Below are 15,645 nucleotides of genomic sequence, written 5' to 3'. Positions count from 1 at the left end.
GCGTGGAAAAGGGCACCCAAGTGGCCAGATTAACACCCAAATCCCTCATGCCTGGCCCAAGGTGTGCCGGCTTGCTGCCCCAGGGGCTATGTTCTTCTGATGTTTTCCACCTTATAGTTGCTCCTGATGAGGGAGTCGAGGAAGTCAGGGGCTATCTCCTTGAGGAGGAGCAGGCTGCCCATTGCCCAGGATGGGTAGCGCAGCTCCCGCTGGCGCAGCACCCCGCTCTTGATGATCTCCAGTGCGCACTCCTCCTTCGGTGCCGGCGCGTCCCGGATGACATGCGAGACTGCTCGCACGGCGTTCTCTGGAGGGACGGGAGGACAGGGAGGGAAGGAGCAGCGTCAGATGGAGGGGCTGCCACAGGCACCGCTGGCTCAGTGGGGGTGTCTGTAGCTTCCTCTAACACACTGACAAACTCTGGGGATCAGACCTACTTAACAAGGCTTGGAATAGTTAAAATAAATAACAATTATAGCCATGTCCTTCCCATTCCTTTCCACCTCTTGAGTGACTGTAGGATGGAATCCCCACCTCCCCTCAATTTACTGCAAGAACAGCACAGTCAAAGGTCTCGGGCCACATTTTTTAAAGAGCTGGGGTCCCGTTTCCACAATTGCACAGCCGCTGCAGGCTGAGGGTCCAGCAGTGGTGGCGAAGCAGCGTGCTGAGCAGCCGGGGGTGGGGGGTGCGCTCAGCTTGGCTCTGTCTGGAAATGCACTGAGTTGCGGGCCCCAGTGATGCTGAGCTTACCCGTGTCGATGTAGCCCAGGATGCAGAGTGTGATGGAGACGTTGACCTTGTCTATGATGAATTCATGTCGCAAGGAGCTGAAAAATCCATCTAAGGCGAACTTAGTTGCGGAATAGGGAGCTACAAACGGGTTGCCAGTTTTACCTGGAGCAGAGACACAATGTCGGGGTTCATGTACTAGGCAGACACCAGGCTGCATGGCTCTCCCTTCCTCTTGCCCTTCAAGTAGCTACAATATTGTGATTTAGGATGACTGAGTCATGTCATGGATGCTTGAGAGAAATAAACAAATGCAGGAATGTTTAAAATGTAACATATGGCATGAAGTACCCTCAGTTGTGGGCAATACTGTTCTTGCATGCCTGTATATATACCCTTGTATACCAAATGCATGTATAATACCTGGCCATGCACATAAAATAACGTGCAGTGGCGTACCGTTGACTGCAATGTGTGAAGGTGATTAGTGGGTGCAAAGAGACTAGCAGGGCAGGGTGTAGAATATAAATCCCGCAGAAGACTTGAATTGTGCATCCAGGATGTAAATCATATGCTGATCCCAGCGGGGTGGCTCTCTGCCTTATGGTCCTTATTCTGCCTGTCGAAGAAGAGCTGCAGCGGGCATCCCTTGCAGGCAGAGGAAGGGATGTGGGCAGGGAGAGCCTGGTCCCTTGTGTGCTCACCTGCCAGGGATGAAACCACTACGATGCTGCCCTCGCTCTCCTTCAGCATGGGCAGGGCAGACGTGGTCATCGCCACGTAGCTGAGGAAGTTGGTCTCCATGAGCTTTCGTACGTGCCCAACGTCCCCATTGAAGTAGTTGAAGTAGGAGAAACCAATGTGATTTAGGATGAGCATATCGAGGCCTCCTGGAAGCAGAGCATGTTTGCTATTAGCAACCAGCATCTAAAACCAAAACAGCTGCTTGGTGGCTGGAATGGCCCCAAAAATGTAGCGCAGGGTGTGTTGGGGAGTGAGGAGGGGCGGCTCCCCACCACCTACCCCAGGTGTTCTCAGCCTCCCTCACCACCACCTCGGGGAACGTGGTGTCCTCCATAGAGCCGCTCACGTAGCGGGCGGACGCGGCACCCAGCTTGAGGCACTGCTCCACAACCTGCGGCGACAGCAAGAGCGGTGTTGGTGATGGACCCCTCCTCCATGGACACCACCCCCGTCCCCATCCCATGATGCTGTCGCTGTCTTGGGGCGCATGCGGAGCATCTCCCTGTCCTGCTGGAAACCCTTTTCCCTTCGTGGGAGGAGACACATTGCTTAGAGAAACGTTTCTGGTTGCAGAGTTAGTGGCATATCCGAGCCAAATATATAGTTTTTATAAATAGGGTTATTGCTTAATTTTGATTGTTATATATGGAATGCAAAAACAGCTTAGACTTTGAGAAAGGGCAAGGGTTGATCAGCCCAGGACTCGGGTAGACTGGTGGTGTCCTTGGTGGTGGAGATCAGAATTCACAGCTGAAGACCACGGAGAAAGAAATGCTGGGCTGTCAGCATTGAAAACCCCATTTTGTTGCGGTGGGGGCGTGTGTGTGTTAGAACAGGCTCGTGCTGGGGAAAGGCTGGGGTGGATCTGTAGGGTGTCTGGCATCCCTGTGTGCCCGGGCTGGGGTGAATATCTGCATTCTGCCCGCTTGTGGGGTTCTGGGTTGCAAATGTGTTTTGCCTGCCTGGCGTACTCTGCTTGCCATTTACTTTCTGCAGCTTGGCCTCCGTCCGTGCCGTGAGCAGTAGGTGGGCCTCCATGCGTGCCAGGTGATAGGCCATCTGCTCCCCGATGCCGCTGCTGGCTCCTGTCACGATCACCCGTTTCCCCCGGAGCATCTCTGGGGAGGAGGGCGCAGGGCTCAGAGCTGGCGCAGCCCGCACCGTCCCCCCGCCCACGGGCACCACGGCTCCTCTCTGCCCCTGCTGCCCCTCGCCTTTGGGTGCGGGGAGCTGCAGGCAGCGTGCACTACTCATGCAGACCCCGACTGGAGTCTGGTCGTTAATCCCAGTTTGGTGGGGAGTGCATGCGAGGCTTGAGCTCCGCATCCAGCCTGGTTTGGGAGCGGCTTTTGGAAATGGCAAGAGTTGAATAATAATAATAATAATAATAATAATAAAAAACGATTAAATGCTTTAAGTGGATAACTGTGTGTTTCCCAAATAAATCATTTTCTGAGATCAGACACTCACCACGCGTCCCGGCAGACCCCAGCGTAATCCCGTGAGCTTTCCTGTGCGGCACAGGGGGCTCTGAGCCCTTGTGCCGGGGGCTGCCTGCGCTCCCCTCCGAGCTCTCAGCCCTCCTAGGCTTTGGCTCTTCCAGCTGTGCTTTGAAAGCCCTTCAAATGGCCCGTGCTCTCCTGCGTGGGCACGCACTGCCGCTCTGGCAGCAGCCTCCCTGATTGTGCTTTTAAAGCGTGTTTTTCCAATGACTTACCTTCACTGAAATTCTCAGGTGCTGAATAAAAATAAAAGGCCAGTGCCACTCCCAGCAAGGGGGTGAAAATCTTCAGAAGCAGACCCATCTCTCTGCAAAAGTACAGACAGGAGGGAGACAAACTCCGCGGCTCTGACCGTGGGGAGGTGGACACGTCAGTAGGTTGCAGACGGGGCTGGGAGCACTAGCAGTTTTGAACTGATTCTCGTCTTGCACAAGTTTGCTGGTATCTGTTGGACTTTTTCTTTACGCTTCCTGTGATTTAGCAAATATTAACCTAATGGAGAGTGTCACTTTGGACTTTAGACTGTCCCTTTGCACCCTTGTCCCGCCAAGAGTCCTGGGCGTGGTTTTGAGAGCATTGAAGGAAGGCCCTGAAAAGCTTCCAGCTCCATAGAGCGGTGGGCGTGCTGGTTGGTGGCTGCCTTGGGGCTGGGACACCCCTGTCCCCTCGGTGCAGACCTCCATAGGATGGGCCGCCTTCTCTCTCTTCCACTCCGCGTCTGAACCCGAGGCCACGCTTCTCTTCCTTTCTGGCTGCTGCAAGGATTTGTTGATCAGCAGCGGTCACTGTGGTACGGGCTCATAGGAATGAGAGAGCAGGACTGGCAAAGTTTGCGTTTTTAGACCCTTATTGGTGCTCCTGGCTTATCCTACCTACGTGGTATCACCACTGGTGTAATACTGACAGTTTGTTGGGTGGCTCTTACACCTAAAATTGCACTCTTGTCTTGAGGAATCCACTGATTGCAAAAGGCAGTAGGAAAGCCAAGCGGGTGAATACTAAAGATCTTCAGCTTTTACAAGCGTTGCATGTCGCACTGCTCAGCATCTGCCTGGGCATATGGCGAACGGATTTGCAAATAATTTTCTGAATGAAAAAGTTTTAAAGGGCAAACCCTGCTCTGTGTGCACTGGCTCGTGTAGGCAATTTTGGGGCAAGGAGAACAGAAGTGCCGGTTCCTGATTTCCTTCAGAAAGCCAGGAGCAAACCGATCATGTGCTTCAGTGGGAAGGGTTTGGGGAGGTTTCGCATGGTTTTGTCTCAGGGCAGGTACCAGTTGGTGCTCCGATGGCCAGAACCACGTTAGATGTAAAAGTGCCAACTTGGGCACCGCTGCCAGGGTGGGGGAGGCGGCGCAGAGCTCGCTGCGGGCTTCTGCGTTGGTTTCGTATTCAGCGCGCGTTGCTCCCGGGGCCTGAGCTCTCGGCTCGGGGCGGCGATGCAGCAAGGCTGCGTGTCTAGAAAGCGTTTTCCACTTGTAATGTTTGCGTAAGAAACCGCCTACCGCGTTTGGGAAGTTTTGCTTGGGGTAAAAACTTGCATTTAATTTGGCCATTAAACTAACCAAAAAAAAGTAGGCTAAAAAGGCAGTTATTCTGAAGATGAAGTAATGGCGGATTATTGCAAGGATTCAGCTTCCCTGTGGAAGGCAAGTCAGTGGGCTTGTGCTTGTTTACAGCAGCATTTAGTAGTGGAGGAAGAGGGGATAAAAAACCCCGCAGAACACGCACAGCTGTTAGGTTAGTAAATTTTATTTAGTCATTACTTTGTTACTACCCTTCCCTAGCCTGGGGAAGGGACGGGGTCCAACCCGGCGGGATGCTGCAGGGGATCCCCTCCCACGCCCGGCCCCGCGCCACGCGGCCGTCCCGAGCCGCCCCCTCAGAGCCCGGGCGACCTAATTAAAACTATAAAATCATTAACTTTGCAAAGCGCAAGCGGAGGTTTCTAACGGGAGGCCCGTCCCTCCCGTGCGAGGCGGGGCCCCGGCTGCAAGGCCCATCTCCGCCGGCAGAGGAGGGTGTTGGACCGGCGGACCCTCCCGAGCCGGCGGCCGCCGCTAATTACGGCTCAATTAACCGGGAGGGCGCTGCTGGGGGGGGTTGCTCTTCAGGCTGTCCAGCCGGTAGCGGCTCCTGACCAGGTAGTCCAGGAGGTCGGCGGCCCAGTCCCGCAGCAGCAGGGGGATCCTGGTGGAGCCGTAGCGGTAGTAGAGCTCCCGCCGGCGCAGCGCCGCGGCCCGCAGCACGGCCAGCGCGCACTCCTCCCGCGGCGCCGGCGACACCAGCAGCAGGTCGGCGGCGGCGCGCAGCGCGTTCTCTGCCCGGGAGCAGAAGGGACTCAGGCGGGGAGGGCTGCGGCCCGCCGAGGGGCCGAGGAAGGCCGTCTCGCTGGGTTAACGTCGGCGGGGAGAGCGGGGCTTGCGAAGCGTGCGTTAGCGGCCGAGCCACGAGCCGAAATCCCTGCCCAGCACATGCAGAACTCTTCCAGCCGCCCTAACCATCGGTTTGCATTCCCGCGCCTTACCGGCGCATCCATAGATGGGATTAACGGCAGATAGGTGGCTGGCACATCCGTTTGTACTAACGGAATGTCAGGCTGTGCCAGCCCGTGTGCGGTGGCTGGTTTTATGCAGCGGGCAGGGAGAAATCAGTTTTGAGACTTTTTTTTTTTTTTTTTTTTGGTGGAAGAGAGGTAGGATCCCCCCGAGACCAGCGGGTGTTTTGCATGCACTCGTGCTACAGCGGGGCTGGAGGAAAAGCAGCAGCGGAGGTGAAAGGGGAGAGTCGGGGGCAGAGGGGCAGGATAAGAAGCTGAGGAGGTGATGCTCGGCTCCTGATCAGCCGGGTCAAACAGCACTGATCTTACCAGTATCGATGAAGCCCAGGATGCAGAGCGTGATGGAAACATTAATGCTTTGAATGGTGAATTCCTGCCTCAGGGAGCTGAAAAATCCATCCAAGGCAAACTTAGTTGCAGAGTAGGGGACCGTAAGGGGAAACCCGACTTTACCTGGACACAGAGTGAAGTTCTGTTATAGCACAGAAAGCAGCTCTGCCCCAACCTCTGTTTTGCTCTGCAACAGATAGGGTGTTTTACCCAAAGGGAGTTTACTGTTAGTGAAATGTCATCCTGGCATCCGAACAGCAGCATTACAAATATTCCCGTCAGCCTCCAGCTCTTTTAAGGTCTTAAGGCCAACGCTATGGCTCATGTCTCTGCTCAGGGTACGAGCAACCTGCAGTAACTAGGAAACCCTCAGAGAGGAGAGATGGAGCAAAGTTTAAACTCTTCTCTCTGGATCCTGAGCTAAGCTGATCACCAGAAGACCAACCAACATACTGGCTGTCAGGGGGGACATCTGTTAGTAATTTAGTTTTCTGACTTAACAGAAATTTAGTAGAACAGAGTCATGTTTTTGTGAATAGAGTCAGTCAATAAGTCACTCTACAAATATTAGCGGGAACTTGACCTACCAGACCAAGAGGAACAGCCAGAGATCCAAAGCAGTGAGGAATTACTGCATTTCCACTTTTCTCCATAAAACCGGAGGTGCGTGAGCTCTGCTGCCCTAATGAGCCTGGCTCCGGGGTGTGGGGTTTAATTACAGGGATGGTCACAAAGCAAGCTGGGGCGATTGGATTGCATCAGAGAACAAATTCCATTGAGAAAATAGAAAAAAGATCTGGATTTGGGTCTTGTGGTGGTTTTTTTTTTTGAGTGCGTTAAGCGGCTATGGCTCCTTTACGATGCCTGGTGTCTCTGCATGCTGCTTACTGCTCAAAATCAGCTCATGGTGTCTTTGACTGAATCCCATGTCACCTACCTCGCTCCCCACTCACCTGCCATGGATGAAACCACTACGATGCTGCCCTCGCTCTCCTTCAGCATGGGCAGGGCAGACGTGGTCATCGCCACGTAGCTGAGGAAGTTGATCTCCAGGAGCTTTCGCACGTGATCGACGTCCCCATTGAAGTAACCGAAGTACGACGTGCCGACGTGATTAAGAATCAGCATGTCTAGGCCTCCTGCAAGCAGAGGAGCAGGCGTTAGTGCTGGGTGGGAGAGGGCTACAACCAGCAGAGCAGAGCCTTTCCTGGGAGCAGAATAAATGTCATCAAAAGAAATCAGGTTTTTGGGTCAGAGCTGTGGCCTGTCATTTCTGGAGTAGGGATATAGTCTGGATGGTGGCTGCCAGTAAAAATTTTGTCATGATTTTTTTTTTTTCATGGTTCAAAACACAAATACCATGGCACGAGGCAGATCACCCTCGAGTTGTCTGATGGCCTGGGGTGGGAGAGGGAGTAGTCCACGCAGAGCTGAAACATTGCACTTCTGCAGCCGTGACCCATGACCGCAATAGCAAGGCTGCTACGGGCCTGATGGATGGCTTCAGACCACAGTAGCTGGGGGTGATGAAATCCAGGCTTATGACACTGGGACAGGGTGTCGTGAGGGCACAGAGCTGAAATCGAGAGCGCAGTTCAGTTTGAGCTGGAGCGATGAAGCTGGGCAGCGGAACAGGACTGCAAAGGGCATAATTAGGGAAAAATCTCTCCTGTCTCGCCCCATCTCCTTATCTCCTGCTTTTTTTAGTGGGCATGTGGCAAAAAGCAGCATGGCCAAGGAGAGATACAATGTTCCGCGGTCGTTTGCAGAGAGCGGGCTGTAAACGTACCCAGCAAGGTCTCTGCCTCCTTCACCACGTGCTCGGCGAAGGCCATGTCCTCCATGGTGCCGCTGACGTACCGCGCGGAGGCTGCTCCCAGCTCCAGGCACCGCTCCACCACCTGCCGCACCAACACCACGCGTCAGAAACCCCTTTCCCTGCCCTGGGAAGCCCGCTGCCATACTGAAAGAGGGTGGCTGCGCTCCCTGTGGTGAGTCCCTGCCTTAAAACAGCGGTTTGGAGTTTCGGGAGTACGTTTGGAGCCTTTTAAGCTTCAAAGGGAGCCTGAAAAATTATTCCTTTGGTGAATGCGTTACCCAAAGCAGTCTGGCGCTCTGTTGGTGCAGTCTGTGCTGGAATTGCATGCGTATAGGATGAGCAGGGAGCTTATATATCACTGCAGTGGAATGAGGGTGTGTGTGGGGATTTGTGTACATAACTAAGCAAGCTCAAATATCATAATACGTGCTATGCAGAGTGCATGTATCTGCAGGAGAGGGATTTCTGTGCATGCAGGAGCCCCAGACAGTGCAAGTATACATACCTGTGAACGTAACTGTGCCTACCTGGTATTCGTGCCATAGCAATTAAATGTGCATATATTCATGCATGCACCTGTGATGTGAGATTGGCCCTCGTATGTTTGTGTGCGCACCCCATGAACATGCATGTGTGAGTGCTTAGCTTGCCATTTACTTTCTGTAGCTTGGCCTCTGTCCGTGCTGTGATCAAAATGTGGGATCCCATCCGCGCCAGGTGATACGCCATCTGCTCTCCAATTCCAGTGCTTGCTCCGGTGACAATCACCCGCTTCCCTTTCAGCATCTCTGGGGACCAAGGCACAGGGATTTAATTTATCCAAACCCTATTTAAAAATAAAATAGAATAAAATCCCCTAATGCCCCTGAGAGTAAGTAGTTAATTGGAAGCTAAGCGAGCCTGCAAGTGCAGAGTGTCCGGCACCGGGACGTCTCTTCCATCTGCTGGAAAAAGCCGTGCTGAGAAGAGGCTGCAGCTCCTCGCCGAGTGCAGTGACACCAGCACAGCGCTCGGCTCCTTCAGCAGTTTTTTCCACAAGTCAGGACACAACTTATAAACACCCCAACTATTTTGTAGGAAAAACTATCTACTAAGTGCATGCTTCAAAAATTAAAATCCAATATTTAAAAGTCGCATTTATAAATTCTTTTGCTACACGCTGGAAAATGGAGTGTTTGAGCCCTCTCCGTCCCAGCCCCCTGCCTGACCTGCTCCCCCAGGAAGCTCGTTACTTGCTCGCTTGATTTCAGATCTTTGTTAAAACAACTTTCCGGTTACCAGCCACCACACAAAGGCTCTGCCGTGATTTGGTCCAAGCTCTGCACAGTTTCTATGCAAAACACTCAAATGCGGCTTTTAATATTGTTCATTAAAGACAGATTCACTTTTAATACTTACCAGGTTTGAAAGTCTCCCTCGCAGAATAAAACCAGAAGGCCAAAACCAATCCCAAAAAGGGAATGAGAATCTTTTGCAACCGACCCATCCCACTGTGGAGTTGGGAAATAAAGCATGAAAGAGACGGGAGGAGGAGAAAAAAAAACACTATGCAGAGCTGCTCCAGAGGGAAGCAGCAATGCCAATTCTTTAAAACCTGCTAGAGAAGGAACCGCAACTTCCGAAGCACTGGAAAATCACGGGTGGATGGATAAGTGAAGCAAACCCTTTAATTTGCTTCCCCGCTGGAGCTGGCGAACCTCGGCCTAACCGAGGGTGCTGTTTCAGTTCTGCCCAGCTCTTTTCATATTTCCTGTCCTACGTTAAAATGCAGAATTTTGCACAACACCCTGGAAGAGGTGTGTCTTTGCTGAGCAGCATCAAGTTTCACTTTGAGAACATCAGAGGCAGCCCTAGTGCAGGTGGTTAAACATCGCCTTTTATTCCCACCGGCGCTGTACGCGGGCGCGTGCGGAGATGCAGCCTGGGTCCGATGGCTGCCGAAAGCCTCGTGGTGGGTCAGGTGCTGGGGGAGCAACCGGGGGCCGCCGTGCTGCGGGGGGACGTGCAGCAAAGGTCCTGGGCTCCCAGGGCATCTCTGCTTTGTGCCCCGAGGCAGCTGCCTGCCACTGGGATGCTGGGCAGTGGGGACCCAGCAGTGTGTACCACCCCTAAACAGCTCCAAAACGCTTTGCTGAGGCAGGGTTTATTTTTTCATCTCCAGTCCTGTGAGCAGATGAGGGAGCGGGGTCTGAGCTGAACCCATCACCGCAGGTCCAACTGCCCCAGCTCCAAGGGGCCGTTCAGGCACAGGGAGGTTTGCAGTGAAATACTGAATGTTGGTTTCTGCAGAGAAATAAAGGTCCTTGCTGCTGTGGTTCCTGCTTTGAATTTTGCAAGAGCTTTGTTCTTACTTTTAAGTGAATATAGTCTGAGGAAAGCAGCAAACTCAATCGATCTTATGCAATAGGTATGAATTATGCTCCAGCCTTGGTCTGGCACTGGGATCTTCAGGGTACCAGTACCTGCTGTGGGACGGGGGCACATTGCGGGAGCTTCGTGTGCTCCTGGAGCTGCCTCGCTAGAGCCTCTGCTGTCTCAGCGGGCAAAGCTGTGTTTGCGGGGACAGGAGCATCATCTGCAGCGCAGGGGCTGCACCGCCGTCTGGGCGCGATGCTGTGGTTGTCCCTCTCAGACCCTTCCACTGTAACCAGCCAGAAAGAACTATTTGTAGCAAACTTTTTTCCTCTATTGTAGCTTCAAAATAAAGATTATTTAATTTAGTGACATACCTGGTTGGGTGGTGGAGTTTGCTGGCATTGCTTCTGCTTCATGAATTTTTTTTTTTTTTTCTGCTTTTCTGCTTCAGTCTCAACTTTCCCTCTGATAAGAAGCACTCAACCCACGCTTGGTCAGATAACACCAGTACAGTCACTTTGCCTTTTCCTGCCTCCCTTTGCTTTGAACTTGGGTCGTGATCATGGGGCAACCATTTCATTCCTTGGCTTGGAAAAAAAAAAAAAACAAAACACAAACTAATTAACCTTATCTCAGCTGTCATCTTGTCCATGTTGCCAGCAAGGAGAGAGGCTCTTTTCAGATATTGTTGTTTATTACTAGCATTAGGATACTGCAGTAAAGCAATAACTGTCAACCTTTGTGCACTGGCTGCAAGCGTGTTGGGAAGGGATCGTGCTCTTTGCTCTGCGTCGGCGCGGGGAGACGCAGGGCCGGGGGCAGCCGGTGGGTACGGAGCCAAACGCAGCTCTCGCCTTGCTGGTGTGGTGTTTAATGAGAATTGTGGGTTTGCCTGGGCTTTTTGTGTGAAACAAAGTTAGCTGATAATAAAAGACTGAAATACTGAATATTTTGGACATAAACTTTTTATAAAAGAAAATTTGTGTGTGTGCGCCATTTAGGGTGTCCTGTGTGGAAATGAAGCGGGGGGTGCTGGCGTGGTCCCGGGAGGGCTGGGGGCTGCGGCGGCAGCGGGAGCTGCCGGATCCGGCCGCGCTTGGCTGCCCACGTGGCTTTGCTCTTGGCCATCTGTCGCCCTTCCAGGGCGCTGCTGCTCCTCACTCCCACTCGCAGCTTTTTCTGGGTTTGTTTTGCTGTATGCAACTTAAGAACTTGTTTTTAACCTTTTCCTGGGGGTGGGGAGCGAGGGAAGGGAGAGGAGGGCAGGAAGAGGTGACTGCAGAGAAGCGTTTTCTCATCTCAGCCCACGAGGCCGGTCCTGGCCCCGCTGCTGCCAAACCTTCGTGCCTTGGCAGAGGGGAGCCCGGCGGCGTGCCCAGCCCGGTGAGACGGAGCCCCGGGAGCGCGGGGGAGCAACCTCTTGCTTCTGAAACGTCTTCACCTGAATTTTCCTGGATGTATCCCCGCCGCTGCACATCGTTTCTCTATTGCTCGTCTCTTTGAAGCTGTGTTTTTCAAGGAGTGACGCTCGACGTTGTGCTAACCGCTCTGCGCAGGGGAGGTTCTTCATTTAGTGCTGCCTGGAGCTCACTGGAGGGAAACGAAGACGTGAAGGAAATCTGTTCCGACAACAGACTGGCGGAGCAGCCGAGGGGGGCTGCTGCAGAGCCCCTGCCGTGCCCGCAGCCCCGCGCTGCCTGGAGGAGCACGTTCCAGGGGCAGGGCTGGGGCTCGGGCAGGTTCGTGCATGCAGCTCGGGGACTCCAAAGCACTTAGGAAGGAATTGGGATACCATTTCTTTGTTGTTTGTTCGTTTTGAGTGATATTTGGCTTTTTTCAACCATTATCAAATCTTTATTAAATGCAGAGGATTTTCCTTCTTCCCCCCCTTTCCTTTGTCACGTAGACATTAAAACATTATTTCTCATACCCAGCTCTCCCAGCGTACTTTACCACAAGCACAGATTTTATTCCTTTCTTTACAGATATCACCATTGTAAAGGGCTGCTCTCAGTTATATTTGCATTAGGCCGATGTGCGTGTCGACGTGATGCTGTTAGGCCGTGACGGATGCGTGTGTGTGTTGGCACGGCTGCACGCCGCCTCGCCGTGGCTCCTGGACGCGGCCCGCGGGCAGTGCAGGCGTCCTGCGAACGCCATCGCCGTCACGGCTGCACAGCTCCCAAAAATGCACTCTCGGGTCCCAAGGGAGACTTGAGATGATTGTAGGGGTGGGTTTGGTTTGACACGATAGTTCTACTCACTGCCAGTTTAGAGAAAATACTGTGATGTTTAAGCCATGTCTAAGCATTAAATTTATTTTTTTCTGCGTGACCAAATCAGGAATTGCTGCCTTGGTATTTGATTGTTGGTACTGTGGCTGCTTTAAGTCTTGGCCGCTATCCACGTTCCCGATGCCCTTGCTGCTGGGTGGCAGAGGCTGGTATGCTTATCTGGGCCCCTAATTTTAGCCTGGCAGCTCTTGAAACATCTAGAGTCCAAACCGCAAATAGCGAGTGAGGACTCTCTAAAGACATTTGGCTCATGCCCTTGAAGCGATTGGCCTGTGAGGGGGGGCTGCTGGGTTTTAGGTGGCCTCCAACTCCATACGATGAAAGCCTGGACAATGGCTCCAAGCTGAACTAAGATCTTTGAAGAGGTGTTGCAGGATGGGTACAAATACTTGCCAGGTCTTATGTCAGCTGCAATTTTCTTGAGGATTTAATGTACCAGGAAAATGTCTGAACACAGTTTACTTTAACCTGGAAATGCGGCAAGTCTTAAAGGAAAGAGAATAACAGAAATCAACCCCCTTTGACAGTCAGCAGTCTAACTTGCAACTTGGGCAACATGTGGCTCTCCTCAAGAGCTTATCCCTCGGGACTCTGGTTTAACTCAGTCTTAAATGCTCCATATGCTTCTACACTGTAGCTTGCCTGAGGTGTCCTTACTAGTACTGACTGTACATCTTATTCCATCTGGTTGCTCTCTGGTATATCCCAGTACTTATAATTAAAATTTCTCTTTGCAATTCACATGTGGGCTTTTTGAATGACTCCGCCGTGCTCCGTTGCCAGTGTGTGTGTATGCCGTTTGCTGGTTGCATGTGACAGTTGTATTGGCCAGGGCTTTCTGCACTTTGTCTGGTGTCGAAATAGAGACGTGAGGGGGCTCAGGAGATGGGGCTGGGAAAGAGGCTGGTTTGGAGAGTCGTGCCATGGTTTAAAGACAGGGAAGTTTGCTGAAGCCTTTTAATCTACTGCATCTGGCAAGTCTGTCATTCATCATAGTTAAAGTGATGTTAAATGGATTACTAAGCCTCCATGTGCGCCGAATTTATCGGTGTGTGGTTTAAATAAGAGTTCATATAGTCATTGTGGTAAAATCAGCCATTAATATGTGTCTAATTCACCACTCTGCAGAGAGCTGGTCCTGTCTAATATCAATGCAATCCGCTGTGGAAATGGTGCCGCGTAGGCTTGACCTCTCAGGCTGACCTTTCGGGGTAATACGCGGGAGGTGACGACCCCTGAGCTTGCAGTGCGTCAGGAGGCAGGAGATCGCCTTCTGCAGGACATGATTTTACCAGGTTGGCTCCAGAACTGCCGGCACAGCGCGTAGTTTAGCTGCCTAATCCTGTTAGCTGTCTTAGGAGGAACTATTTTGATTGTTCCACAAACCTCTTTGCTTTAAGCTCATAAACCCTGGGACTGGATAACTGTGGAGAGGAGGTATGGGCTTCAGGGCACCGGCACGATGCGAGGAGGCTGCCTGCGTGGTGGTGAGGTCCAAACCCAGAAGTGGTGGAGGCCATCCTGCATGGGCTTGTCTGGAGCTCCCTCGTCACCCCTGGACTTGCAAGCTGGGCTCGAGACCAGCTCTATCGCCTCATTTTTAAAATTTCCCTTTCCCATAGGGCAGGGTGAGACACCTACAACTTGTAGAGAAGGGCTGATCTTGGGAACCGATGTGTGATTGACAGCGTTTGTAGCTGCCCTGGACAAAGACGTGATTCTCCTCTCAGTTTAATCCATGTATCAGCTGCTGAGCTCTGCCGCAGCAGCGATGCTTCTGAATTACAGTAACGTGCGAGAGCTCAGACCTGGCAATATTTTCATGCCTGACACAGCCACAGACATTCAGGTCCCTGGTTTATCCATGCACCAGGCGTGCCACAGGGAATTCCAGGTCAGCTTTCCCTGTCCCTGAGGCCAAATGTATAATGTCCCTGCAAATGTATAACCTGCTTAAAGCTGGAATTGGGGGGATGATGATGGACGCTCGTCAGCTGATGGCTTTCTTCAGGCCTGAATTCTCCTTTCATGTTTGCCCATTAAATTTCCTTTGGTATCAATGAGGTGTTGGATTGTTCAGCCTCGCCAGAGACCTCAAGGCTTGGTTATGGACTAAATGAAGTATTTCTCAAAGGCCATTTGTGATTTAATTGGTCTCTGCTCTTTTCCCCATGAGGAAAAAGTACTTTATACTTGATTCAAAGCTTGAACAGAGTTTTTGTGCAGACTTGGTAGGATTCCTCCTCCACAATGCGCTGCTGGTTTTTTTGACAGAAATAATTGTCAACAAAATGAATTGCATGGTTATGTATTATGATAAACGTAAGGGTGAATTTCAGCTGCCTTCTTGTATTTTCAGATTCTGATCTTAACTTGTGCAGCTTTGGGAGGAGCTACATGTTTGGCACTGGTGTCAGGCAGTGCTTTTTCATTTTCCATAGTCTCCTGCTGTTTGTATCAATTGTTTTGCTTTTAGCTAGGTAGCGGCATATCGCTGGGACATCTCCCAGTTTCTGTGCAAGGTGTGTAGGCTGCTCCTGCCTCTGCCCCACCGGCCAGGTCTTTGCCATCGAGCAGATAAAGAGGGATTTTCTGCCCCCGTCATGACTGGCAAGGACTATTTCCCTTCCCTCCCTTCTGTAGCGTGGTCAGGATCTTTCAGCTGTGGCTGTCTGGAGGGTTTATTTGACTAATGTGATATAGTCCTGAATGCAACAGATTCTTAGTAAGCGCAGGAAAGATTTTTTTTTAAATAGTGAAAGTCCTCTGATGAGTCTCTCAGTGCCCTGGGCACAGCCCTGAAGCTCTGTTTCCATGCCCTCCAGGCTGACCATGCCATCCTGTCTCTCCATGCTTCAGTCTTTTTCCATCTGTGACCCCCCTGTAATACTGGACGCTAATATTATTCTGCACAATTAGGTGTCTTTGGTGCATTTGTGAAGGATCCCAGGAAAGGTAGATTTTTTTTTTTTTTTAAAGCTTTCCTAGCTGCGCAGCAGCTGTAGCCTGTTGGAGGATTGCTGGGGGACGGACAGGGTTTTTGTAGAACAGTTCTGGACACACATGGCCATGGCAGAGACACGAATCTGTGCCATTAAACCCAGATAACCTCATGGAGTGCAACCTCACTGCCAACTCAGGGCATGTCTGTCGCCCATGTCAGACACATGCTGCCTCCTCCCATTTTTGGCCCAGTTTGGAGGGGAGCAGCTGCTGGAGGTACAGAAACACCAACCCTCGGTCCCCGAGGGAGGCTTTATGGGAGGATGCTGCCACCACCCTCGGCTGGTCCCTGGGTCCCCCCTGAGAG

The 15,645-nt window shown here is 52.0% G+C and overlaps 2 protein-coding genes across 2 annotated transcripts; both read right to left on the bottom strand.

Annotated features, from left to right (window-relative positions):
* Positions 1-86: 86 nt before the first annotated feature.
* LOC309599215 (11-beta-hydroxysteroid dehydrogenase 1-like) lies at positions 87-3,281 on the bottom strand (the record flags this gene model as incomplete). Its single annotated transcript, XM_082330490.1, has 6 exons — positions 87-307; positions 754-897; positions 1,437-1,622; positions 1,756-1,867; positions 2,464-2,594; positions 3,194-3,281. 6 exons carry the CDS (start codon positions 3,279-3,281, stop codon positions 87-89), a joined length of 882 nt encoding a protein of 293 aa, XP_082186616.1.
* Positions 3,282-4,797: 1,516 nt separating this feature from the next.
* Positions 4,798-9,405, bottom strand: LOC309599214 (11-beta-hydroxysteroid dehydrogenase 1-like). Its single transcript, XM_082330489.1, has 6 exons — positions 9,085-9,405; positions 8,344-8,474; positions 7,657-7,768; positions 6,821-7,006; positions 5,847-5,990; positions 4,798-5,297 (listed from the first exon to the last, which is right to left on the bottom strand). Exons 1-6 carry the CDS (start codon positions 9,170-9,172, stop codon positions 5,053-5,055), a joined length of 906 nt encoding a protein of 301 aa, XP_082186615.1. The 5' UTR covers positions 9,173-9,405; the 3' UTR covers positions 4,798-5,052.
* Between the last annotated feature and the right edge of the window lie 6,240 nt (positions 9,406-15,645).

The sequence above is a fragment of the Platalea leucorodia genome (assembly GCF_965183815.1).
Source record: "Platalea leucorodia genome assembly, chromosome: 19".
Lineage (NCBI taxonomy): Eukaryota > Metazoa > Chordata > Aves > Pelecaniformes > Threskiornithidae > Platalea > Platalea leucorodia.
Note: the sequence above shows the minus strand (reverse complement) of the source record. Positions and strands in the feature narration are given on the sequence as shown.